General features: G+C 35.2%; 4 protein-coding genes and 2 pseudogenes across 4 annotated transcripts; 4 read left to right on the top strand and 2 right to left on the bottom strand.

Moving 5' to 3' along the window:
• Positions 1 to 532: 532 nt before the first annotated feature.
• LOC133689149 (3,9-dihydroxypterocarpan 6A-monooxygenase-like) lies at positions 533 to 2,589 on the top strand. Its single transcript, XM_062108924.1, has 2 exons — positions 533 to 1,591; positions 1,786 to 2,589. The coding sequence occupies exons 1-2, from the start codon at positions 680 to 682 to the stop codon at positions 2,425 to 2,427; spliced, it is 1,554 nt and encodes a 517-aa protein (XP_061964908.1). The 5' UTR covers positions 533 to 679; the 3' UTR covers positions 2,428 to 2,589.
• Positions 2,590 to 5,611: 3,022 nt separating this feature from the next.
• On the top strand, positions 5,612 to 6,450 carry LOC133688106 (3,9-dihydroxypterocarpan 6A-monooxygenase-like; annotated as a pseudogene).
• Positions 6,451 to 8,109: 1,659 nt separating this feature from the next.
• LOC133687842 (uncharacterized) lies at positions 8,110 to 11,092 on the top strand. Its single transcript, XM_062107176.1, has 5 exons — positions 8,110 to 9,085; positions 9,436 to 9,520; positions 9,626 to 9,795; positions 9,978 to 10,252; positions 10,671 to 11,092. The coding sequence occupies exons 1-5, from the start codon at positions 8,710 to 8,712 to the stop codon at positions 10,845 to 10,847; spliced, it is 1,083 nt and encodes a 360-aa protein (XP_061963160.1). The 5' UTR covers positions 8,110 to 8,709; the 3' UTR covers positions 10,848 to 11,092.
• A 349-nt stretch (positions 11,093 to 11,441) lies between these two features.
• Positions 11,442 to 13,144, bottom strand: LOC133687843 (polygalacturonase inhibitor-like; annotated as a pseudogene).
• Positions 13,145 to 14,383: 1,239 nt separating this feature from the next.
• On the bottom strand, positions 14,384 to 15,738 carry LOC133687806 (polygalacturonase inhibitor-like). The gene has a single exon (XM_062107133.1). The coding sequence runs from the start codon at positions 15,544 to 15,546 to the stop codon at positions 14,560 to 14,562; it is 987 nt and encodes a 328-aa protein (XP_061963117.1). The 5' UTR covers positions 15,547 to 15,738; the 3' UTR covers positions 14,384 to 14,559.
• A 4,414-nt stretch (positions 15,739 to 20,152) lies between these two features.
• Positions 20,153 to 23,318, top strand: LOC133688731 (FT-interacting protein 1-like). The gene is made up of 2 exons (XM_062108322.1): positions 20,153 to 20,563; positions 20,667 to 23,318. Exon 2 carries the CDS (start codon positions 20,836 to 20,838, stop codon positions 23,224 to 23,226), a length of 2,391 nt encoding a protein of 796 aa, XP_061964306.1. The 5' UTR covers positions 20,153 to 20,563; positions 20,667 to 20,835; the 3' UTR covers positions 23,227 to 23,318.
• The last annotated feature ends 908 nt before the right edge of the window (positions 23,319 to 24,226 follow it).

Raw genomic sequence — 24,226 nt, 5'->3', positions numbered from 1 at the left:
CCACAAGTTTGGTGGAAAAACTTGAGTTGACTCGGCTCTAATTACCAGGGTAACATGTTTGTTATGCTAACTCAAACTAATTTATTTAGATTTTTTTTTTCCTTAATTTCATCCTTCTATATTTAATAAGAAAATAATTAAGTTACACCTGTTTTTTTTTAAATATTTTTTCCTAGGTTATATATATATATATTTTTTAATTTAATTCATTTATTATTATTATTATTATTATATTTTATCATCTAATTAAAATAAAACCATTTTATTTTACACAAATGAGCCTCGAATTGCAGATTTTTCAATCTTTTTTAAAACACATTCGTGGTATCTAACGTCATATATATATATATATATATATATATATATAAAGTCTGCAGCGTAGGGTAGCTAGGTCCACAGCTAGTTACCTACTAATCGAGGGAATAGTGCAAAGACTTGGTGTGACAACAATGCTGATCATATTTTATTTTTCGCCATTTTCATAGTTGTCGCTTAGACTTGTATTAATATGAATTGGTTGAGCAGCATTATCAATCAAGCATAAGCAAAACCGTCTTCTTGTATCAGCCAATTACATCACTTTAAGCGGTACCATATTGTCACTAACAAGCACCTCTCTTTAATCTCCACCTTAATCCCACTAGTCCATTATCACTTAACCCCACATTATTGATCATCCATGGCTGATATTCAAGACTATGCAATACCATTCCTTATCTTCCTAGCTTCCATCCTGCTGGTGCAAATCATCTTGGCCAAGATCCGTCGCAACGCTGGCCTCCCTCCAAGCCCCAGAGCCCTGCCAATCATTGGACATATGCACCTCCTTAGTCGTGTCCCTCACCAAGCCTTCCACAAGCTATCAGCCCGCTATGGACCTTTGGTTTACTTCTTCATTGGCTCAAAACCTTGTCTTCTTGCTTCTACCCCAGAGGTTGCAAAAGAAATCCTCAAAATCAATGAAGCTAATTTCTTGAACCGTCCTAAAGTAGCCAACCTTGATTACCTTACATATGGCTCAGCTGATTTTGCTACCATATATTATGGACCTCATTGGAAGTTCATGAAGAAACTTTGCATGACTGAAATTCTAGGGAGTAGAACATTAACCCAGTTCCTTCCGATTAGATGCGAAGAGAGAGAACGGTTCTTGAAGTTAGTGTTAAAGAGAGCTGAGGCTAAAGAAGCTGTTGATGTTGGGGGAGAGTTGATGAGATTGACAAATAATATCATATCAAGAATGTTACTACGAACAAGGTGTTCTGATACTGAAAATGAAGCTGATGATGTAAGAGAGTTGGTGAAAGAGTTAAATACTCTAGGTGCCAAGTTTAATCTTTCAGATTCAATTTGGTTCTGCAAGAACTTCGATTTGCAGGGATTTGAGAAAAGGCTTAAGGATGCTCGGGACCGGTATGATGCCATGATGGAGAGGATCATGAGGGAGCATGAAGATGCAAGGAAAAGAAAGAAAGAGACAGGTGATGAAGGTGATACAGTGAAGGATTTGCTTGATATTTTACTTGACATATATGAAGATGAGAATGCAGAGAAGAGATTAACCAGAGAGAACATTAAGGCCTTCATCATGGTAAGAAGCCTAATTTATGCAAACATCTGCGCACACAATTGAATCACCATAATTTACAGGATCATAAATGAGTAGAGTTCAAAGTGTTAGTAGAATTTATTTATGACCTACAAAAAGGTTTGTGCTGCAATTAACATACTAGTGAATTGTGTGAACTAGCTAGAAATTGACATGTAAGTTAATGCATTGTTCAGAACATATTTGGTGCTGGGACAGACACATCTTCCATTACAGTAGAATGGGGACTAGCAGAGCTCATTAACCACCCGATTATGATGGAGAAAGTTAGACAAGAAATTGACTCTGTTGTGGGAAGGAGCAGGCTAGTAGAGGAATCAGACATAGCAAACCTTCCATACCTCCAGGCTATCGTAAAAGAAACACTAAGGCTCCACCCTACTGGCCCATTAATAGTCAGAGAATCATTAGAAGACTGCACCATTGCTGGCTACAGAATTCCAGCAAAGACCAGACTGTTTGTTAATATCTGGTCACTTGGGAGGGATCCAAATCACTGGGAAAATCCACTTGAATTTAGGCCAGAGAGATTTACCAGTGAAGAGTGGAGTGCAAACAGTAACATGATGGATGTGAGAGGGCAACATTTTCATCTATTGCCATTTGGGTCTGGAAGAAGAAGCTGCCCTGGAGCTTCATTTGCACTGCAGTTTGTTCCAACAACTCTTGCTGCTTTGATCCAGTGCTTTGAGTGGAAGGTTGGTGATGGAGAGAATGGTACTGTTGACATGGACGAGGGACCTGGGCTAACCCTTCCTAGGGCTCATTCCCTGGTTTGCATTCCAGTCTCCAGGCCCTGTCCATTTTTAGCAATCTGATTGTAGATTTTCAGACACTATGATCTTGTTTCATGTGATGTAAAATGCTGCCCCTGGTGATGGCATGGTTGGTTGTGTTCATGCATGAATGTAAGTGTTCTTCTGGTATAATTCCACCCCTTTTGCAATTACATAAATATGAATCTAATTTTTTTTCGTAAATTGATTCCTGTTGAAGTTCCAAGTGGCAGACAGACAATTAACAGTTAATAATCGACTAAAGATTCTCACCCGGCTGATTGATCATGATTCATGATAGTGAATTTAAAATAGTAACAAAAATTGACTGAAGCTTGTAACTTAATTATAAGAAAAAATGGCCCTTTAATTTTCAAACCACCCTTTTATCAATTATCATCACTAGCTTAAAAATTATGTTAAGTTGTAAAATATCTTTTTGAACTTTGACGAAATAACATATACTTTACTGAATTTTTTCCTAAACAATATGATTTTTCAAATACACGTTGAAATGATAAGTTTAACTACTAGATAACATCGCACATATTGCTTAAAAAATACGGATATTATCCATGCATTGGCATGTAATGAGCATGCATCAACAATTTTTTTAAATAAAATATTATTTTTTTAACTTAAAAATACCAAAATATTCTTTATGAGCATGGAAATTACAAAAAAAATAATTATATGAAAGGACAAAAATACTCCTAGATAAATGCGTTGCTTTTTGTCTTTTCTAAGGGTAAAATCATGTTTTCAATGTATTTTAAGAAGGAAAAAACCATAAAACTCTTGGTCAACAACTTTAAATTTTTTGATTCTAGAGGTAAATAAGTAATTATACTTTTTAAAAGTTTTTAAATAAATCTAATAACCATTGAACAATATTTTAGATTTGGTTGATTTTAAGGGTAAATATATATTTTTACTATGTAAAAAAATAAAAAATAAAATACTCTTGAATAATTTTTTAATAACCAATAAATTATTGAAAAAAACTAATTTACTCTTGACTTTTATTTTTTCATTTTAAAAATAAAATAATAATTTTATTATAGCAATTCAAGTTGAAATTTATATTTTGTGGTAATGATATGGTCCGTCTAACGCGGTGGACCCATATACACCACCATATCAAAGGCCAGCTTCAATTCTCAGCCCAGAAACAAAGCCTCAGCAGTCTGTCCATTTGGGCCTGACCCCATTTTACTCTCCTTCCAAATTTTTTTCTCCGCTCTATGACAGTTGATTCGTATTTCATGGTACTTACCGTCTTTTCTCTATCTTTTATTGTCTCAAAGTCTCTTTGTTTCTCTTAAGGACTTCCTTCCAATGTCTTTAATTTATTGGATCTGATTATGTTTTCTTTATCTTTCCCATATTTTAATATGTTCTATTCAAATAATTTTTATTTTTTATGATATGATTTTGATAAAAATGTAGGATGTGTTTGTTTGTTATTAGAAAAGTTGGTCAACGAAAAATATTTTCCGGTCAACGAAAAATACTTTCCAGTCAAAGAAAAATTTGGTTTGATTTTCAGGAAAGTATTTTCCTTTTATTTTGGGCGGAAAACACTTTCCGGAAGTTGTGAAAAAATTAGAAATGTCATATTATTTGCTGATTATATCAAATTTGATCCTCAAACTTTTGATTGCTATATATATTTTGTTTTGAATATTTGTTTTTCAATTTCATCCCTTAGAATTTAATTTTTATATTAATTTTGATTCTCATTTTTATAATTGTTATTTGGTTTTCCCTTTTTATTTATTAATTAAAATTTTTTATCTATCAAATTTAGTCTTCATCCTTTTTATTGTTATTTAGTTTATTTGAAATAATTTATGAAATGATAATTATTATTATTTTAATTTATTCATCTTTTAATTTTTTAATTTTTTAGATTTGATTTGTATTATTTTGATTATTATTTATTTTATTTGAGATAATTTATGAAATTATATATTTTTCCTATTTTATTCTCATTCAACTTTTTAATTTGTAAGATTTATTCCTTATTATTTTAATAAAATTAAAAAAAAATATTAATAAGTTGTTTTTCAGTTGATTTTTTATGACATAACTAAACACTAGAAAGTATTTTTCAATTTATTTTTCATTATACTGCCAAACATCGAAAAATAATTCACTTTTCTAGAATTCATTTGTTTTAAAAAAATTATTTTCCAGCAAACAAGCGGGCCTAATTTTTTTTATGTTCGTTCATTGAATTTTTCTGCGGCTTTACAAATAAATTTGACCAATACTTGAGAGATAGTGTTGGGAATAATAACTTGTGGGATTATTTAAAAACCAATCCAATTCCAATCACATTGTAATTGCAATATTTCTCTTCTAAACTATCATATATATATATACTGTGAGGAGTAAAGAAGAGGAAGAGCAACCAGAGTCACGAATTATGACAATCATTAGTCGAGAAGGAGAAGAACTTGATCTAATTAAAATAAAAATTGCATCAATCATGGATTCCAAGAAATAAAATTTGTATGTAATACTAACATTATGTTTCTATAAAAAACAGAAAGATAATAAATAGCAAAATTAACTAAAAGTCGTTGGATTTCCCTTTCTAATACTTCACTCTCAAGATGGTGATACAAGGCTTGGTTGATGTTCACTTTCAAATTTATTGAGCTTGGCCTGCAATGAAAATCTGGGTTTGGTTCATACTTGGACATACATGTTTGGTTGATGTTCAGTTTTGACCTGGCCAACTGCTTGCAGGAAAGATCAAATGCCACTGTCCAAAACTTTGAATGATCATCTAAGAATAGAACAACTGAAATAAACCCATAGAATGCTTGTAGACGTTCTTTCAATCTTGGGGCTCATCTTTGCTGTGTGCCTGTCTCATTACTGGGTGGCAGGGGAAAAATATGAAAAAAGTTGCTCGGTCAAAGGCTTTACTCTTTCGGAATAAAACTTTTGATAATTAAGAAAATCGACGAGCTTTTTCTAAAGTAGCATTAATTGTGGCCTTATTTGTGTTTATGATTGTGTTAATTCTATAAAACGAATCTGGTTTTCTCTATGATGATTTTTATGCTGTGCCATCTTCGCAGTCCCCATCTCCCTCCCTCCTCCTGGAACCAAGTGAAATTTCTAGTTCAAAAAACAGGAAAAAAAAAGAAGAAGAAGAGAAGACAATGTCTCCCTTATAAATAAGTCTCTGAAAACTTGTTAATCTCAAATAATGTCCAAGATTTCGATCATGGCTGATTTCCAAGGCTATATCATATTTTCCCTGATATGGCTAGTCTCCACCATTTTGGTCAGAGCAATACTCAATAAAAAACGAACCAAACCTCGTCTTCCACCGAGCCCATTTGCCTTACCAATCATTGGACACCTCCATCTCCTTACCCCAATACCTCACCAAGCTCTTCACAAGCTCTCAACCCGCTACGGACCGTTGATTCATATATTCCTTGGTTCTGTCCCTTGTGTTGTTGCCTCTACACCTGAAACTGCGAAAGAGTTCCTCAAAACTCACGAAACTTCTTTCTGCGATCGTCCTAAGTCAGCTGCTGTTGATTTCCTAACATATAGATTAGCTGATTTCTCATTTGCCCCTTACGGACCTTATTGGAAGTTCATGAAGAAAATTTGTGTGACTGAACTTCTTGGAGGTCGAATGTTAGATCAGCTGCTTCCAGCTAGGCATGAATAGATAGGGCAGTTTTCACGGTTCTTGCTAAAGAAAGCAAATGCAAGAGAGTCAATTAATGTTGGAAGTCAACTTATGAGGCTAACTGATAATGTTATATCGAGAATGACAATGAACCAAAGGGGTTCAGATAATGATGATGAAGCTGACGAGGTTAGGAAGTTGGTGCACGATGTAGCTGAGCTTACAGGAAAGTTCAATTTATCAGATTTTATTTGGTTTTGCAAGAACTTGGATCTGTCCGATTTCTTCTAGCCTTGTTGCTACCAATAATCAGATGTATGAAAGCGAATTCTCTCTTCTCTTGTGATGATGGTCATGGGATAGCCAAACGAAATCAAAATTTGGACAAAAAATATGATGAATTGCTGCTGCCCCCCCCCTCCCCCCCAATAATAAATATAAAATATTGAGTTATGATCATTTATTTTTTTTTCTAAAAAAATATGAACATAATCATCTTTCTTCTAATAATTGTTTTTGAGCAAATCGAAACAATTATCCTTTAATTGATTAAGAAAGAAATTAGAAATTAATTGATTCGAGATTTTCAATTAATCAAAACTAGCTCTCCTCCTCCTCCTCCTAATAAAATCCACGTTTGTCCAGCGTGTCGAGATAGGTATCCTGTTCCTGTCCAACTGTAATGGTCCCATAAGTAAAGCTAGATTGTTTTACAAATAATCTATTTTAAGTTTGAACCTTATCCTCTCGTGTCTTTAGTCTTTACCAGCCTTAAAAATTATAAACAAACAAAAATAAATAAATAGCTTAAATTTCTATTCATATAATTAAACAAATTTTTAAGGCTACGTTTAATTATTATTATTGTCAAGATGAAGATAATAAAATAAAGGAGATATGATAAAACATAAAGTAAAAATAAAATTATGTTTGATAGTGTTATAAAAAATAAAATGATTATTTATATATCATGTTTGGTTGATGATGAACAACACATAATAAAATAAAATAAATCTATTTTATCTTTAATATAAATTATTGTTAAACTTATAAATTAAAAAAATAATTACTTATTATTTTTTCTTACATTAATTTACATTAAAACCTAATAAAAACCCAAGTGAAAAATCTATTGACTTAAAAAAAAACCAATTGCCGAAACAATGTTATCTTGATTATTTTACAAAAAAAAATTTAACATTAACCCTTTAGATCCATGACCCGAATCTTGTCCTGAATCGAACCCCAAATTAAGTTTAAAAATTATAATAATAATAATTTTTTTCCTTACATATTTTAATTAGATAAATTTAGAATTAATTTTTTTATAATAATATTTTAAAAATAAAAAATAATAAAAGTTTTAGTAATACATATTGGATGTTTTGGAATTTTTAAAATCCATTAAGAAATTGTCTTAAGAATATATTTATTTTTATATCTTTATTTTTGATTAAATACATTTTTATCTCTATAGTTTTCGTTTATTTTATCCTGAAACAGAAACAAAAGGCTATCTAAAACACTCATGTATTTTTATATTTTTTTATTATATTTTTATATAGTATTTAATTATTCAAAATATTATTCTATTAAGTTTTCCATCCAAATTGAAAAAATTATATTTTTAATTATAAAATTGTTTTATAATTATATTAAGAATATAATATAAAAAATTAAATCTCTCAAAATACTTTAAAAAATTTAAAGTTTCAAAATCACTATACCATCAAAATTTTATAAAATAAAGATTTTATTATTTTTTTTAAAAATCAAAATTATATTCTTGTTAAGGGTATTTTTAAATTAAAAAATATGATTTTTTTAAAATTTGAATAAAAAAACTTAATAAAACTACGTATCAAAAAAATATATATTATAAAAAAAATATAACAGACATAAAAATATAAGAATAAATTGATCATTTAGTCTAAAAAATAGAATAAAAATAAAAAAAACACAAAATAAATTCGATGGAACGTCTACTACGTGGGACCCATACAGCCACATCCCCCACCATGTCATGGGCCATCTTTATTTCTCTCTCGGCCCGTAGTTTGTCTCTCTCTCCCCCTCCCCCTCTCCCCGTGTTTTTTCGTCCCTCGATTCGATTATCTAACAAAAGTATCAATCAGGCAATCAGTCTGTTTTTTATCTTCTCATTCTCTCCTGCCTTCCCTATTTTTTAGCCTCTCCTTCTCAATGACAGTCGAGTCATTCATAGTACAGACTGTCTTATTTCTATCTTCTCTTGTATTAACATCACTTACATTGTCTTTCTGATTTGTTGGATCTGATTATGTTTCCTTTGTTTATTCTTTCCCATGTTTTAATTCGTTTTACCATATCTAAATTTTGTTACACAATTTTTAATTTTTATGATGTTTTTTTTATAAAAATCTAATATTTTTTATGTTTGTTCATTGAGTTTTTTTTTTTTCAGCTTTACGTATTAACCAATAATTGAGAGATTGTTGTGCGTAATAACTCGTGGGACTGTTTTTAATCAATCCAGCTCTAATTACATTGTAACCTCAATATTTCTCTTCAAAATTATCATATACTGTGAAAAATATTTTCTGGGTTTCTTTTAAATTAATTCAATTTCTCATAAAGTTCATTCCTTTTCAGTGATTGCAATTCTGGGTTTCTCTCAAAAAATGGTAACAGTCAATATAGGAATGCTTCATTATGTGATAGACCATATTTATGGAGCATTTATGCACAGAACCAAAATAAGCCCACCATTCTTTTCTAGAGGATGGGATGGTTCAAAGCTTGAGCTTTTAGAGAGAATGATTAAGGACTTGTTCCCTGAAGTTGAAGGCCAAAATTGGCCTCCAACTTTTATACAACCTATTTGGAGAACAGTTTGGGAAACCAGAACTGCTTGTTTAAGAGAAGGGGTTTTTAGGACTACTTGTGATGAGCAATTGATTAGTGCGTTGCCTCCTGAGAGTCACACTGCAAGGGTTGCTTTTCTTGCACCCAAATGTGTCCCGCCACAGAAGACGGCCTGTGTGGTTCATCTTGCAGGTAACACGGTATATCGTTAGCTCTGCTTGAATTTGAATAGTAGCTATAGTTTTAGATTAATTTTTTTAATTATAATTTGTGAGTGTTTGTACAGAAGTTTAGATGATATTTTATGTTGATTGGAGAAATTGTGAATTAAATGTTTTTATTTGGTTCACGGATGGTCGTAGAAGTTGGTTAAATGCTTGTTTGATAGTTTTCAATCCAGTTTAATACTTTTCGAAATGTTAGGGTGATTGCAAAGTGAGTATGGGGTTGCCTCTGTTGGCAGTGTGATGAATGCGTGCAACCTCATTTCTGCCTTAATTTGATGGTTACTATGGACTAGATTCTAAACCTTCATTTTGCAGGCACTGGGGACCATACATTTGATCGTAGATTGCGTCTTGGTGGACCATTATTGAAGCAAAATATTGCTACCATGGTGCTAGAGAGGTTAGAGTTAATCTTGACTTATTAGTCAATCTAGTAGGTGAAATCTCTTTGATTGTATCGTGTATACTACAAGTGCTGGATTTGATTTGAAAATACAATTTGCAGCCCTTTCTATGGACGGAGACGACCCATGCTGCAGCGCGGTGCAAAGCTATTGTGTGTTAGTGACTTGCTTTTATTAGGTAGAGCAACCATTGAAGAGACACGCAGTCTCTTACATTGGTTAGACTCTGAGGGAGGGTTTGGAAAGATGGGTGTTTGCGGACTTAGCATGGGTAAGAACACTTTGGTTTTAAAATTCTAGGTTGTACTTACCTTTCCTGGTGCCATTCAAAAGTAGACTGATTGAGTTTCTTAAAATCAACATGCTAGTTCAGAGTTCCGAAGAACATCAAACAATGTCCAAGATTTTGGTCCATTTTCCTCTTAAAAATCTTGATGCTCTTATTGAATCTAGGAGGAGTACATGCTGCAATGGTTGGATCACTGCATCCCACACCTGTTGCAACCCTTCCTTTTCTCTCTCCACACTCTGCTGTTGTGGCATTCTGTGATGGGATACTAAGGTATGGCACTGCCTGGGAGGCACTGAGAGAGGATCTTGCGGTGCAAAAGACTGTGATGACTCTTGAGGAGGTGAGACAACGGATGCGAAATGTGCTGTCTCTCACGGATGTCACGCGCTTTCCAATTCCCAAAAATCCCAATGCTGTAATATTTGTTGCTGCCACTGTAAGTATCATATATCTGTATCACCAGATGATGCTATTTTAAGAAAATGTGAGAAATTTGTGATTATTTACTCCTTCAGTCAACCATTACTATATTTCTAGATGGGTTGGTATCAATTTCTCCACTTTGCATCAACATGTTTATCAAGTCTATGTTTTTTCCATTAAAACTGCAAGTTACCATGCCAATATATGCTAGTTTGGACAGCCAAACAGGTAATGCGAACATTGAACCTACTGATAAGCACTAAGACTATTTAGCAAATTAGTCCCCATGGGCTCTAGGAATTATTGTTACCTGGATATACATGCATTATGCCATTTTCATTTTAGGCTGCTTCTACTGTTTACAGTTTTCAAATTCCTTCCTGCAATCTAATATTAGTTCATATCTTAATCAACTGTAATTGTGTTTTTAGGATGATGGTTACATACCAAAACATTCTGTTTTAGAGCTTCAAAAGGCTTGGCCAGGTTCAGAGGTGAGATGGGTTACTGGAGGACATGTCTCGTCCTTCCTTCTACACAATGATGAATTTCGAAGAGCAATTGTTGATGGGCTTAACAGATTAGAGTGGAAGGAGCCTCCTTTGTGAAATGGATCACATATGAAGAAGGCAACAATTGTTCTCTTTGGTTATATTCTTCACCCAGTAATTCTTGCTAAACTTGTACAATGTTTTACATGTGATTTTTAGGAGCTCCCTTTAGATAGAAGGAAAAATGGGGTGTTTTTTGAATTTTTTGTTCTCTTGACTGTAAAAGGAACAACACTGATTGAGGGTATAATGTATTTGACTTAATTGGAATTAACAATAAAAAATCTGAAATAATCATGAAAGGTCTTTCTTTTTTTTGGTTGTGGAGTTCTGATTATGTTCAGCTACAAAATTAGTGGCTACTGCTATCGATGCTTCGCAAACTTGAAGAGTGCATTTTCAATCCCAGCGCTTGCATGTTTAGGAAAGCGTTAAATACACGTCATGAAAAAAACATGGCATCAATATGGACACGCAGTTTTTTAGTCTATATACTCCAGGTTCCAGGATTTTGTTTAGTTTATCTGGAGCTTGCTCTGCAGGCTGAAATCAGAAAGAACTAATCCTACCTGGAGTACTTCACGTAGAACCTGCTCTTATAAATCAGGCATCATGTCATGAACTCAAATGTACATTCTGACTAAACAAGGTTGTCTAAAGATGGTGGGAAATAAGAACTCGCAATCATCAGCATTTTTGAAGTTGAGAGACTCAGGGTAGAAAGAAGTGGAGAAGTGGGAAATCCCTAGCTATGAGAAGTTCGTCTGATATTATCAATATTACATGGTAGTTTCAACAGAAAACATTGGCATTTTGAAGCTGTGGTTGAAGAATTGGGGAAGGAGCAGTTAGAATGTTTGGCAATCTCCCCTATCTCAACGGAATCATAAAAAGGAAATGTCAGTTTACAAACACTGGCTTGCCCCATGTCTCCTAGGCCTGTATTGGTTTATTGAGTGGATAATTGTAAAGTGGAGAAACGAAAGAAAAAGATACATATTTTCCTCTCATACCACTTCAAGGTACATTTAAGTGGCAAATCCATGCTCAGGGGAAATGCTTTTCCAGCCAACGCCTACTTGCAGCTTTCCAGTGGAGTGCCGCACAAGCGCCTGTTATGGAAATATGCTGTGTAATCTAAGCTCGGCAACTTACCACCTTGGGGTATCAGAGCGCAAAGCCTGTTGTAACTCACGTTCAAGGACAGGAAACTTAACTCAGTCATCTGAGTAGGAATGCTTCCGAAAATCTTGTTGTGGTTAATATCCAAATATGTCAAGGTGGTTGGAAACACCACCTTTGAAAAATTAAACTCCAGCAAATTCCTTGAGAGATCCACACTTTGAGTAGTTTTGTTTGGACCAAAAAACATGGAAGCATCACCTTCAAGTTTGTTGCGCGAGAAATCAACCAAACGAAAGTTTCTGTTGTCTAGTGAAGCGGGGATTTTACCAGAAAGTTGGTTATGAGACAGGGAAATACCCCGTACTCTGCCTACAAAGTTGCCAAATGATTCTGGGACTGGACCAGTAAGCTTGTTCCTGTCCAAACCAAGAATATCAATTTCTGGCAGTAAAGCGAGTGAGCTTGGTATTGATCCTGAAAGGCTGTTGAAAGACAGGTCCAATACTCTCAGATTCTTGAGGTTACTAAAAGAGTCAGGTACTGGGCCAGTGAGGTTGAGGCGGCTAAGCGTGAGTGAAATGAGGTGTATGAGCTTGGAAATGGAGGTTGGTACGGGGCCGGTAATATTTGTCAACTTGTGGAACTCAAGGGTTTTGAGATAGGGCAAGTCCCTGACTTCAGCAGGGATTTCACCAGAAAGGTTGCCAGAAAAAATTCTTAGGGAAACTACGCGGTTCGTGGTGGGGTCACACTCCACCTAGTTCCAAGCTGTGCAGCAGTCAGTGCCTGGCAGCCATGAGGCTAGGTGGTAAGGATCACCAAAATGTTTTTTAATTTGGAGAACTTTTTATCACGGGAATTGCAAAGTTCTTCTGAAAGGGAGAGCGAAAGAAGATTGAAAATAAGTAGGGAAATGAAGAGGGTTTTCATGTTTGGGATTGTGAGAAATGATATGCTAGCGTTTCTGTTTATAGGGATAGAGGTGCCATGTGAGCCATTATTGAGAGCTCAACTTGACGACATCTTTCGACTTGGGTGTTCAGGAAACAGATCGAGTAAAGAGTGCAGCAGCCATCAAGCTGCCAAAGGAATAATTTTTGCTTGGATTTTACCTATCCGTCCATGGATGGACTAGGGATTGAAGACACTGAAAAGGTGTTTTGGTATCTGACTTCCCTCGTTAATGTTTCGAAAGTGAGAAAACTTTTAGACAGAATAATAAAGCTATAGAAAAGTGCTATGGTGGTGGAGTGGGAATTATTTTTTTTTTAACAGATATGAATGGATATTGCTGTGTCTGTTTGCCACTTTACATGGCTATATTCAGCAGACTTGGAATGGTCAACAGGTCAATTATGATGGCCTCGGTTTTTTTTTTATCTCATATGAGCTGGATCTCAAATTCTAGATATTTGTTAAATGGAAGAGTTGAACAGACCAAAACTGCCCTGCTCCAATAAGGATGTGTTGAGGAGACACAGTTGTTGCAGCATGCCATGCAACCAGTTGTCTTCCGGTACTTCATTAGTTTGCCATTTTGGCTGTAGATTCCAGACAATATGAGAAGATTTTGAAGTTGATGATCTCAAAGAACGTTCCAGCTGTGGGTGATTATACAGGTTTGCAACTCCACTTAAACTATGATGTAGGTTTTTATATATAGCTTACACTGGGAGACTATTAAGTTGCAAATGAGAGACTCCCGTGAGCTGTTACAGAAGCTAAGAGCTTGTGGAATCATGCATGGTTTCTTAGTGAAATCCATAACTTGGCTTTGACACTTATGTTAGCCTCTGTCCAGTTTTGTAGTTCAGTGCCATACAGGCACATATTATCGAAATATGTGGAGTAATCAAAGTTCTGCAAGTCTGATATCCTATTCAAAGCTTGATAGCCTTAAAATTTGCTTGGCCGACTTTGGGTTTTTTGACGTCTAAATTCACCATAGAGGCTCCTTAGCTGCTATTTACATGGCTATTATAAAAACAGTTCGTTTGACGAGTCAATAATGACGCCTTTCTTAATCTGATATGAGATGGATCTAAATTTCTGTGTCTTCGAAAGAGAATATAAACCTTCACTTCTGGAAATCTTTTGATACCCACCACCACAAACAACTTCACCACTAAGTGATCCCTAGCAGGTATTGTCAATGAAAACGACATTTATCAAGATGTGATAAAGACTAAAATGGCAAAATCTTGGTGCTTTGACAATTCTTATGGGACAAGTGATACTGTTGTCTTTTTTCTCAGTTAATAACACAAATATAACTTACTAATACAAACATTATAAATCAAGATTTGTTTTCTTCAATGAGAGGCACTTTAATGTCTGTCCTTCTGCTTTTTGCAGCAGGTCCAAGTGGAGAACTGCTAAAAACTAGTCTATGGCTCTGAGCCTCGGACAGTTTTGTTACTATTGTCAAATGTAGTATGCAAGTAAGATAGCCTAATGCAAGATTCAAATACTCTCAAAGTTCTGTGAATTCAATGGACTTGAATAAGTACAAGGAGGAATAATTGAAAACAAAGATAATAATAGATATTTCTTATCTTTGACTAATCTTATTTTCTCAATACATGTTGCTTTCAGAAATATTGCAAATCCTTATTACACTGGAAATGCTTCTTTATCCGCTGAACTATTTGCAGTTTCCAAGTGGAGCTCCGCACAAGCACCTGTTATGGAAATAACTGGAGTAATCAAAGCTCTGCAACTTACCACCTACCGGAATCTGACCACACAGCCTGTTGTAACTCACGTTCAGGGACTGCAAAGGTAGCTGAGTCATTTGTGGAGGAATGCTACCGAAAATCTTGTTGTGACTAATGTCCAGATTTTCCATGGTACTTGGAAATACCACATTTGACAAATTGAATTCGAATAGATTCCTGGAGAGATACACATTATTAGTAGTTTTGTTTAGCCCAAATAACATGGAAGCATCACCAACAAGTTTGTTGCGTGATAAATCAATGACGCTGAAGTCCATGTTCCCTAATGATGCAGGGATTTCACCAGTAAGTTGGTTGTGAGACAAGTAAAGATCCGGTACGCTGCCTTTAAAGGTACCAAATGATTCTGGGATTGAACCTGTAAGCTTGTTCCTGTCCAAGTGAAGAGCACCAAGATTTGGCAGCAAAGCTAGTGAGCTTGGTATTGATCCAGAAAAGCCGTTAAAAGACAGGTCCAAGAATGTGAGATTCTTGAGTTGGCTGAGAAAGTCAGGTACTGTCCCTGTGAGATTTAGCCAGTCAAGTCTGAGAGACCTTAGGTGTACGAGCTTGGCAATGGCGGGCTGTACGGGGCCTGTAATATCAGTCAGCTTGCGAAACACAAGGTTCTGGAGATAGGGCAAGTCCCCAACTGCAGCGGGGATCTGGCCAGAAAGGTTGCCAGCAAAAACGGTGAGAGAAATGATGCGATTGGTTGTGGAGTCACACTCAACCTGGTACCAGTCTGTGCAGCAATCAGTATCTGACTTCCATGAGGCTAAGAGGTAAGGATCGCCAAAATCTTTTTTGATTTGGAGGAGAACCTGTTTATCTTGGGGATTGCAAAGTTCTTTTGAGAGGGAGAGTGAAAGAAGGGTACTGGAAATGAGTAGGGAAAGGAAAAGGGTATTCATGTTTGCTTCTGCTCTGGTAGATCTCTTCTTCTTTTTTTCACTTTGTTCTTTGAGATATGGAGTGCAAACGCTCTATTTAAAGGGTTCTGGCATCGATAAGTTCGTATGGTATGACGAAAGACTATAGGCACCTCAAAGCTGGATTTATCGAGGGAAAGTCCAAGAAAATCTTGGCCAAAATATGTGACTAAACGATGCCATAAATGTGTCAGATTTCAATTCGTTTTTGCTCACGTAAGTAGTTTGTGTTCATCCTCTTGACTACTTCTATTAAATTCTACCTGTCTTTAATTGCTGGCCAAGTGTTCAAGTTATAATTCTTACTGGCGTTGTATTATATATTTATTATGGATCCCATGCATCAGTACATATTCTTCCCTCTTGTCCTGCCTTGTTATCTACTCGAGGGCTGGAAAATTCAGTCGAAAAAACTCTCTGGAAAATAAACTAAATACAATATAATTTCAACCATAAAACACTTTACACAGAACAAAGGCTTCCTCTTAATCAACTTTACACGGGTACACGAAACCAAAATAGTTTGCACCAGTCAAAGACGAGGGTCATGTTCATTGCTTCGGTTTCGGTGTGTGTTTGGATTCTTAAAAAAACGTTTTTTAATTGAATATATTTTTAATTTTTAATATTATTATTACGTTAAGAACACCTTAAAACATATTAAATTAATATTTTTTTAATGAAAATAATTTTAAAAAACCAGTCAAACCCCATTACTAAATACACCTCGCTTTTCCGAAATAACCAACCCGGATCTCAATTTCTAGATGGTGTGGAAGGAAAGTTCGGAGAGAAAATATATATAATATATACCGACACTTGAATACACCTCCACCAACAACAGCTTCACCGATTGATCTCTCATGGGGTTATACACGTAAGGTCCTATATGGAATCAAAATGCGATAAGGTTGCATTTAATTGCCTTGGTGATTTGATGGGTTTGGACTACAATAAGGAACTCAAGTGTCCACTAAGAAAAGATTGAGAGGGGGGATATATAGCAACTAAAATATAATAAACTTTCTTGATGGAATCTACAAAAATATCATTTATTATTGTTTATATGATTTTTTAATAATAGTTTTATGCGAATTTTACTTTATGTATAGATCTCGTTTTGGTAGGGATTAATTTGCTTTCCACCTTCGAAACCACCTGCTCTTTTCTCTTCACATTATAAATAAGATTTTATAGAACATAGTTGGATGAGAATACGGTCCATAATCACAATGTTAAGATATTATTATCATATTTTTTTTTTCCTTAAGTGAAATTAAGGTTAAATGGGTAGCCCTTCATTCTTAAAAATCTCATCTCGACCTTACAAAAAAATTGAGGATAGAGTTTTTATTTTTATTTTTTTGGTCCAATTATCTAAGAAAAAACACAGTGCCACGGGTTTGACTTTTCTCTTAAACATATGATCAATATCAGAGTTTGTTAGGCCAAAGATTTTGTTTGACCCACGTAATATTCACTCAAGATGAAGTCCAAGTTAACTTGTCTTGCTTCAAAGGTTGTAATTAAAGACTCCTTTATTGTTAAGTTTAATTAGTAGAAAGAAATCCTTTAACTCTTAATCTCTCTTAATTTCCCTCGAACACCTAATTACAGTACCCAGGTAGGTGATTAGTTAAAATAGATGGGTCATATTTTATTTTAACTCATAATTATTGGGTAAGTACGTGCCGTTTTCTTCTTCTCTCCCTCTCTTAATTTTCTATCTATTTATCTTCTTCTTCTTCTTTTGTTTATTAAAGACTCGAAATTGAAATTGGGTTGTGATGTTCTTTTTCATCGCTTCCTCTATTTGACGGATATAGCTAAGAAAAAGGTAATGATGTGTTTAATTCTTTTAATTTTAATTATGTTTTTAATTTAATGCATGGAATTCTAGCATTGTTTTAAATACTAGAGGGATTCGAGCATTGATATTTTTGTATTATTTGTTCTTTAGTGTGTGTTTGGATTTTTAAAAATGATTTTTTAATTGAATATGTATTAAAATAATATATTTTTTTATTTTTTTTATTTTTAATATCAGTAAATTACAATTATAAAAAAAAACCTTAAAAACACGTTAAATTAATGCTTCTTTAAACAAAAACCAGTTTAAGAAGCATATAAAATTAAACAAATGAACCACTGACTCTTAAATAATCAAGATCTTAATTTCTAGATGGTGTGAAAGAATAGTTTAGGGTTGAAATCTCAAAATGAAAATATAGTATATTTTTTTTGAGATTTTATTTGTTTTTTCATTTTCAAAAATGTTTTTAAATTTTTTTTTATTTTCATATTATTTATTCAATTGATTTCTGTGTGTTTATGCACTTAACCCTAATCTCAAGAGGAAGATATTTTTGTATTACGTGGACATTACGATTCTTACATGCATAATATTGTTTGGATACATGTATTAGAAAAAGAATATTTGAAAGAGTCGACATTGACAAGACCCTACAATGTATTTAAAAAATGAAACCGTGCATATATGGATTAATTGTGAATAAAAAGTGTAGAGGTTATATATATATATATATATATATATATATATATATATATATATATATATATATATATATAGGATAGCTAGAGCTTGCATGCATGAATATTGCTGCCACCCAATTTTCTTTAAATTCATAATTTCTTGTGTTAATTTAACACTTCAGTTTTTTCGAGTCTCTTCATTGATTTCTCCTCTTGAGACCACCACGATTAGCGCTTGTCATCTAGTTTTTTTTTTTAGCCGCCTTGCCCCATTTTTCCAGCTCCCAGTCAAATAGGTTAAATTCAGTTATTATTTGACTTGAATGTCTTTTATCGTTTTCCCGAGTAATAATGCGGCGTGATGGAACGTTGTTTCAAGTTTTTTTAAAATTAAATTTTTTTAAAAAAATTTTAAATTATTTTAATATTATAATATCAAAAATAATTTTTAAAAGTTAAAAAATATATTATTTTAATATATATTTTTAAAAAAACATTTTAAATCATAACTATTGCTACTCACGGTACCTTAAATTGCACAGCCGGTCTCGATTATCTGCTCATGCACCTTGTAGTAAATAATAATTTCTTTAATTTATAAAATTATATAATTATTTGGAATATGTTAGTTATTTTATCATTGCTCCGTTGTGTTTTTTTAGTAAAAAAAAACATCAGATATAAATAAATAAATAAATAATTATTAATAATATTTTAAAAAATTTAAAAGCCGAGAGAGATGTAGATGAAAATATAATGAAATTATGATAGTAAAATGGATAATTGGCTCGTGCTTTATCGTTTACTGTGCTGAATTTTTTTAATGTAAAAAGTAATGTTCATCAATCACTGAAATCCTGGAGTATCGGAGGATGGATTAAACCATAATTTCTTCTGCATAATTTCTAATATTTCGTTGAAAATAATGATACTGCTAATAATTAGGTTCATTGTGGGAAGAATGCCAGCGCGCGCAGGAGATATTTGGAACATGTTCCGCGACAAGTGCATCTTATAAATAATTCTTTGAAGTACGAGTTTGGCATCAGTCATTGCATAATAATTATCAGACAAATGAATCGCATAAATTTCATCATCCAGTGGCCGTAGTGATCAAGCAATGATCATGATGGTCGACTGATCAGAAGCATCTGAATAAAAATAAGACTACTCTACTCTACAGTCTACTTTTCTCCTCGCAAAGGCACCAAGTGTGCCATTCTGCTAACAACGATTTGCATATCAACAGAAATATTCTTCAGCGTGCTTAGCCATCATTATTCAGAGTTCTCTAAAGCAAAAGATGCTCAACCTGTAAATGGGATATTTATTCTGGGTCCAAAAAACTTAGCAAAATAGAATCCAACAACGAAGGAGGGAGGAGCCCTTGTCTGTCAATTCATGCCTAAGCTACCAAAACCAAGTACAAAGAGGTTTAAGCACAACAGCTCTAGTGCTATGGCTACTGATGACCTTTTGACCTATATTAAGGGAATCGGTTTATATGAAGGAAACAGAATTTCTATGCCTTCTATGAAGAAAGTCATACAGACAGCAAGAAATTAAACTAAAGAAGAATAAAGATAGAGAGAATACTGGATAAAGCATCTTTATGTGCAAGAAACAGATTTCTGTGCTGCTTTTTTCTTTCTTTAAGCTCACCACGGTATTTTTAACTCATAAAAATTTCCAAAGTTAATAGTTTTTGCTTCCTTTTCCTCGCATTAACTTTGCTTCAGAACCCAGAAAGAAGAGAGGAGCGAGCTGTCCTCACTAAGTGATGCAGCTCAAATAAAGTAACCAGAATTGCCATGCATGCCTTGAAAGATAAGATTTTCTGGACCGGAGATTGAAGGGTAATGTGGATAGTTTAATGTTTTAGTTGACAATTTTATAAAGCTAAGATAGCTGAAAGAATCTATGATAGTGAACATGCACTGAATCACTTTATTTTAAAAACTAAAAAGATTATCTTTGTCCTTTCAAGTGGGGTGGCAATCACCTTTTCCTAATCTGAGACTCATTATGGACCATTCCAGCCTTGCATTTATGCTTGTAAGCAAAACACAAGCCTTCCCCATTACACTTCATCTAGTGGAACTCGTAGCATTGCAGCAGTTCTTAGTAATTCTCTCTTACCTTTTCCTTTCAAAATTAAGATTCTTTTTATTATCTGCTCAAAGCAAACCAGAAAGGTATTGTTAAACTGTTAGCGGAGTTGGTATGCTCTCAAGTTAAGCCTCAGCAGGAGGATTATATAAACTTGGTTTTAGCAGATAGCTTTTAAAACGTAAACTCCTACTGCACTTGAGCCTCCTTGAAATCAGGGCCTCCCTCATCACCCTCAAAGATTCCAAATGCCTAAAAAATTATAACACTCGGAGAACAGATCATTTGCTGATCGCGGCTTTCTTGGAAGGGTAAGAGTTCCTGGCTGTGATATGAGTCAGCGAAAGGAGGTGAAGATGAGCAACTCTGGCTGCAAAAATTCTTCTTGCATGTGAAGGTGAGAAATTAAATCTCTATGACATATAGATGAACAGTCCTTTTCATACATACTGCAATATCGGTTCTTCTAATCAATATTGATTTTGCTGTTTCCACTTCAGGCACTGAAACTACACGAGCAACTAAAGATACTTCAACTTCCACAAGTCTTGCGGTTGACTGAGTTAATTGGAGTCGATCCTGTGCATCAATACGCAAGCAGCAAGCTTTGCTGCTGCAAGAAGTTCTTAGGAAAAATCACTGGAAAAGGCTGCCCTCGATTTTGCACCAATGAATCCATTAGCTGCTCCTGACCACAAAGATGACTTCAAATTGAAGGACACAAAGCCTCAGCTTGGGGAACGTTGGCCTCATGGAGGACCACGCAGTGGAGGTGGGTGGATTAGCAGTGAAAGAGCAACAAGCACGTATGATCTTGTGGAGCAGATGTTTTATCTGTATGTCCGAGTTGTGAAAGCCAAAGATCTTCCCACAAACCCAGTAACTGGAAGCTGCGACCCCTACATAGAAGTTAAAGTCGGAAATTATAAAGGAGAAACACAGCATTTTGAGAAGAAGACCAACCCTGAATGGAAACAGGTTTTTGCATTCTCAAAGGAGAATATTCAGTCTTCGGTAGTTGAAGTGATACTAAGAGATAGAGAGAGAGTGAAAAGAGATGATCACGTTGGAAAGGTGGTCTTTGACATGCATGAAGTGCCTACAAGGGTTCCACCAGACAGCCCCTTAGCCCCTCAATGGTATAGATTAGAGGCTCCCCATGGAGATAACAAGGTGAAAGGAGAGGTGATGCTTGCAGTTTGGATGGGTACACAGGCTGATGAAGCGTTTCCAGAGGCCTGGCACTCAGATGCTGCTTCAGTTCATAGGGAGGGTGTTCTCAATATCCGATCAAAGGTTTATGTTTCACCAAAACTTTGGTATCTTAGGGTAAATGTGATTGAAGCTCAGGATGTAGAACCGCTTGACCGAAGTCAGTTACCACAAGCTTTTGTGAAAGCTCAAGTTGGAAACCAGATACTCAAAACTAAGCTATGCCCAACCCGAACAACAAACCCTATGTGGAATGAAGATCTGATCTTTGTAGCAGCAGAGCCTTTTGAGGAGCAGTTGATACTTACTGTCGAAAATAAAGCAAGTCCTGCAAAAGATGAAGTTGTGGGGAGAGTAGATTTGCCACTCCAAATATTTGAGAGGCGCCTGGATTACCGGCCAGTTCACTCCAAGTGGTTCAACCTTGAAAGATTTGGGTTCGGTGCTCTGGAGGGAGACAAGGGGCACGAACTCAAATTTTCAGTTAGGCTTCATCTCAGAGTTTGCCTTGAGGGTGCTTACCATGTACTAGACGAATCAACAATGTATATAAGCGACCAGCGACCAACAGCTTGGCAGCTCTGGAAGCAGCCTATAGGAATCCTGGAAGTCGGTATCCTAAGTGCGCAAGGGCTTCTTCCAATGAAAACGAAGGAAGGGAGAGGAACTACTGATGCTTATTGTGTAGCCAAGTATGGGCTGAAGTGGGTACGGACCAGAACGATCATTGAAAACTTCAATCCAAAGTGGAATGAGCAGTATACATGGGAGGTGTATGACCCTTCCACGGTGATTACCTTGGGAGTTTTTGACAACTGCCACTTGGGTGGGGGTGAAAAACCGGCAACTGGTGGTGGAGCTCGAATTGACTCGAGAATTGGAAAGGTAAGAATTCGACTATCTACCTTGGAAACAGATCGAATATACACGAACTCCTATCCACTTCTAGTCCTACAACCATCTGGACTGAAAAAGATGGGAGAACTCCAACTAGCAGTTCGATTCACCTGCCTATCACTAGCAAATATGATTTACCTATACGGGCACCCCATGTTGCCGAAAATGCATTATTTGCATCCTTTTACTGTAAATCAGCTAGACAGTTTGAGATATCAGGCCATGAATATTGTAGCAGTAAGGCTTGGCAGAGCTGAGCCACCACTAAGGAAAGAGATTGTGGAGTATATGCTGGATGTGGATTCTCACATGTGGAGCATGAGAAGAAGCAAAGCTAACTTCTTCCGTATTGTGTCGCTTTTTTCTGGTGTGATCTCAATAAGCAAGTGGCTTGGTGAAGTGTGTAAATGGAAGAACCCAGTCACAACAGTCTTAGTTCATGTTTTATTTTTCATATTGGTCTGCTACCCGGAACTAATTCTGCCTACTATTTTTCTTTATATGTTCCTGATCGGAATATGGAATTACCGTCTCCGCCCAAGGCACCCCCCTCACATGGATACCAAACTTTCATGGGCAGAAGCAGTTCACCCAGATGAACTGGATGAAGAGTTTGACACTTTTCCCACATCAAAGCAACAAGATGTGGCGCGAATGAGGTATGACAGACTTAGGAGTGTTGCGGGAAGGATCCAGACCGTGATGGGAGACATGGCCACACAAGGGGAACGTTTTCAGGCTCTGCTCAGCTGGAGAGACCCTAGAGCAACCAGCCTATTCGTAATTTTCTGCCTTGTTGCAGCTGTGGTGCTCTATGTAACACCTTTTAAAATAATTACCTTGGTTACAGGCTTATTCTGGCTGCGACATCCTAGATTTCGCAGCAAGCAACCATCAGTTCCCAGCAATTTCTTCAGGAGGTTGCCATCTCGTGCTGATAGCATGCTCTGAACAAAAGGAAAAGACTCTGTTTCTTGTTCTGCTTTCAGTTTTTTGTTGTGTTGGTTGGAAATGTTTCTTAATAAAAAAAAATCATTGGATTTCCTGGTGTCTCGTTTTCCTTCTTCATGCTAGGATCCTAATCTCTGTGTTGCTTTCAAGAAAATTATGTAATAAAGCAGTTTTTATTAAGAACCGGTTTAATGTTTTAATAACACAAACATAAAATTGATCAGATTTATTTAACAACCTTTGCATTTGGTTTTTCATTTTCCTCATTCGTTTGGGCAAACACATACCCTAATTAATCATGCTCTGGATGTAGAATGTTTTGTCATAAAGAGCAATCATAGGTTAATTCCTTGAAGTAGTAAAAAGAATAAACAATTTCAATAAAATATTTGACATTAATAAAAGAAAAAAACAATACTATAGGAAAACCAAAAAATTTTCATGTGCAAAAAACTGGAATCTTTGCCATAAATATCAAATCATACAACCATTGATGATCGAAATCCTTTTAAAAAAAAAATGATTAGTGTGAGAGAACTAAGAGTTTTAACTAGAAGACAAGCTCGCGAGGTTTAATGCCTGACTTCAGAGAGAATCTTGCACCCAAGTATGACTTCAAATCCGCGACTCCATCAATGGCCTTCATCAAAGTGGGCATCCACAACTTTTTGATCTTCCTTCCTATCAGATGAGAATATAAATGAACAACAAAAATCAGATTGGGTTTATACTAACCATCAGAGTAGACCAACCATACATACCAACTTACATGCTTCACCACATCGAAAAGCCTCCTTTCTAACATACAACCCAACTTAAATCAGAGTTGTGAGGACATTCCTGACATTATAAATTAAGGGTGAGTATTTTTGGTTTGATTTGGATTTCACTTAAAAAAATAATCAAACCAATTTTTTTCCAAAGAAAATCAAAACCGAAACCAGTTCAAACCAACCAATTTCAGTTCAGTTCGGTTTGGTTTGGTTAATTGAAAGGAAAA

This window comes from Populus nigra, chromosome 3 (genome assembly GCF_951802175.1).
Source record: "Populus nigra chromosome 3, ddPopNigr1.1, whole genome shotgun sequence".
Lineage (NCBI taxonomy): Eukaryota > Viridiplantae > Streptophyta > Magnoliopsida > Malpighiales > Salicaceae > Populus > Populus nigra.
Note: the sequence above shows the minus strand (reverse complement) of the source record. Positions and strands in the feature narration are given on the sequence as shown.

What these genes read in the sequence shown, in the direction of transcription:
- LOC133689149 (XM_062108924.1), top strand. Translation starts at nt 680, where the DNA reads ATGGCTGATATTCAAGACTATGCAATACCATTCCTTATCTTCCTAGCT. An exon ending in ACATTAAGGCCTTCATCATG is followed by an intron (nt 1,592 to 1,785) that starts GTAAGAAGCCTA and finishes TGCATTGTTCAG; the next exon opens with AACATATTTGGTGCTGGGAC.
- LOC133687842 (XM_062107176.1), top strand. Translation starts at nt 8,710, where the DNA reads ATGGTAACAGTCAATATAGGAATGCTTCATTATGTGATAGACCATATT. An exon ending in CTGTGTGGTTCATCTTGCAG is followed by an intron (nt 9,086 to 9,435) that starts GTAACACGGTAT and finishes TTCATTTTGCAG; the next exon opens with GCACTGGGGACCATACATTT. An exon ending in GCTACCATGGTGCTAGAGAG is followed by an intron (nt 9,521 to 9,625) that starts GTTAGAGTTAAT and finishes TACAATTTGCAG; the next exon opens with CCCTTTCTATGGACGGAGAC.
- LOC133687806 (XM_062107133.1), bottom strand. Translation starts at nt 15,546, where the DNA reads ATGAATACCCTTTTCCTTTCCCTACTCATTTCCAGTACCCTTCTTTCA.
- LOC133688731 (XM_062108322.1), top strand. Translation starts at nt 20,836, where the DNA reads ATGAATCCATTAGCTGCTCCTGACCACAAAGATGACTTCAAATTGAAG.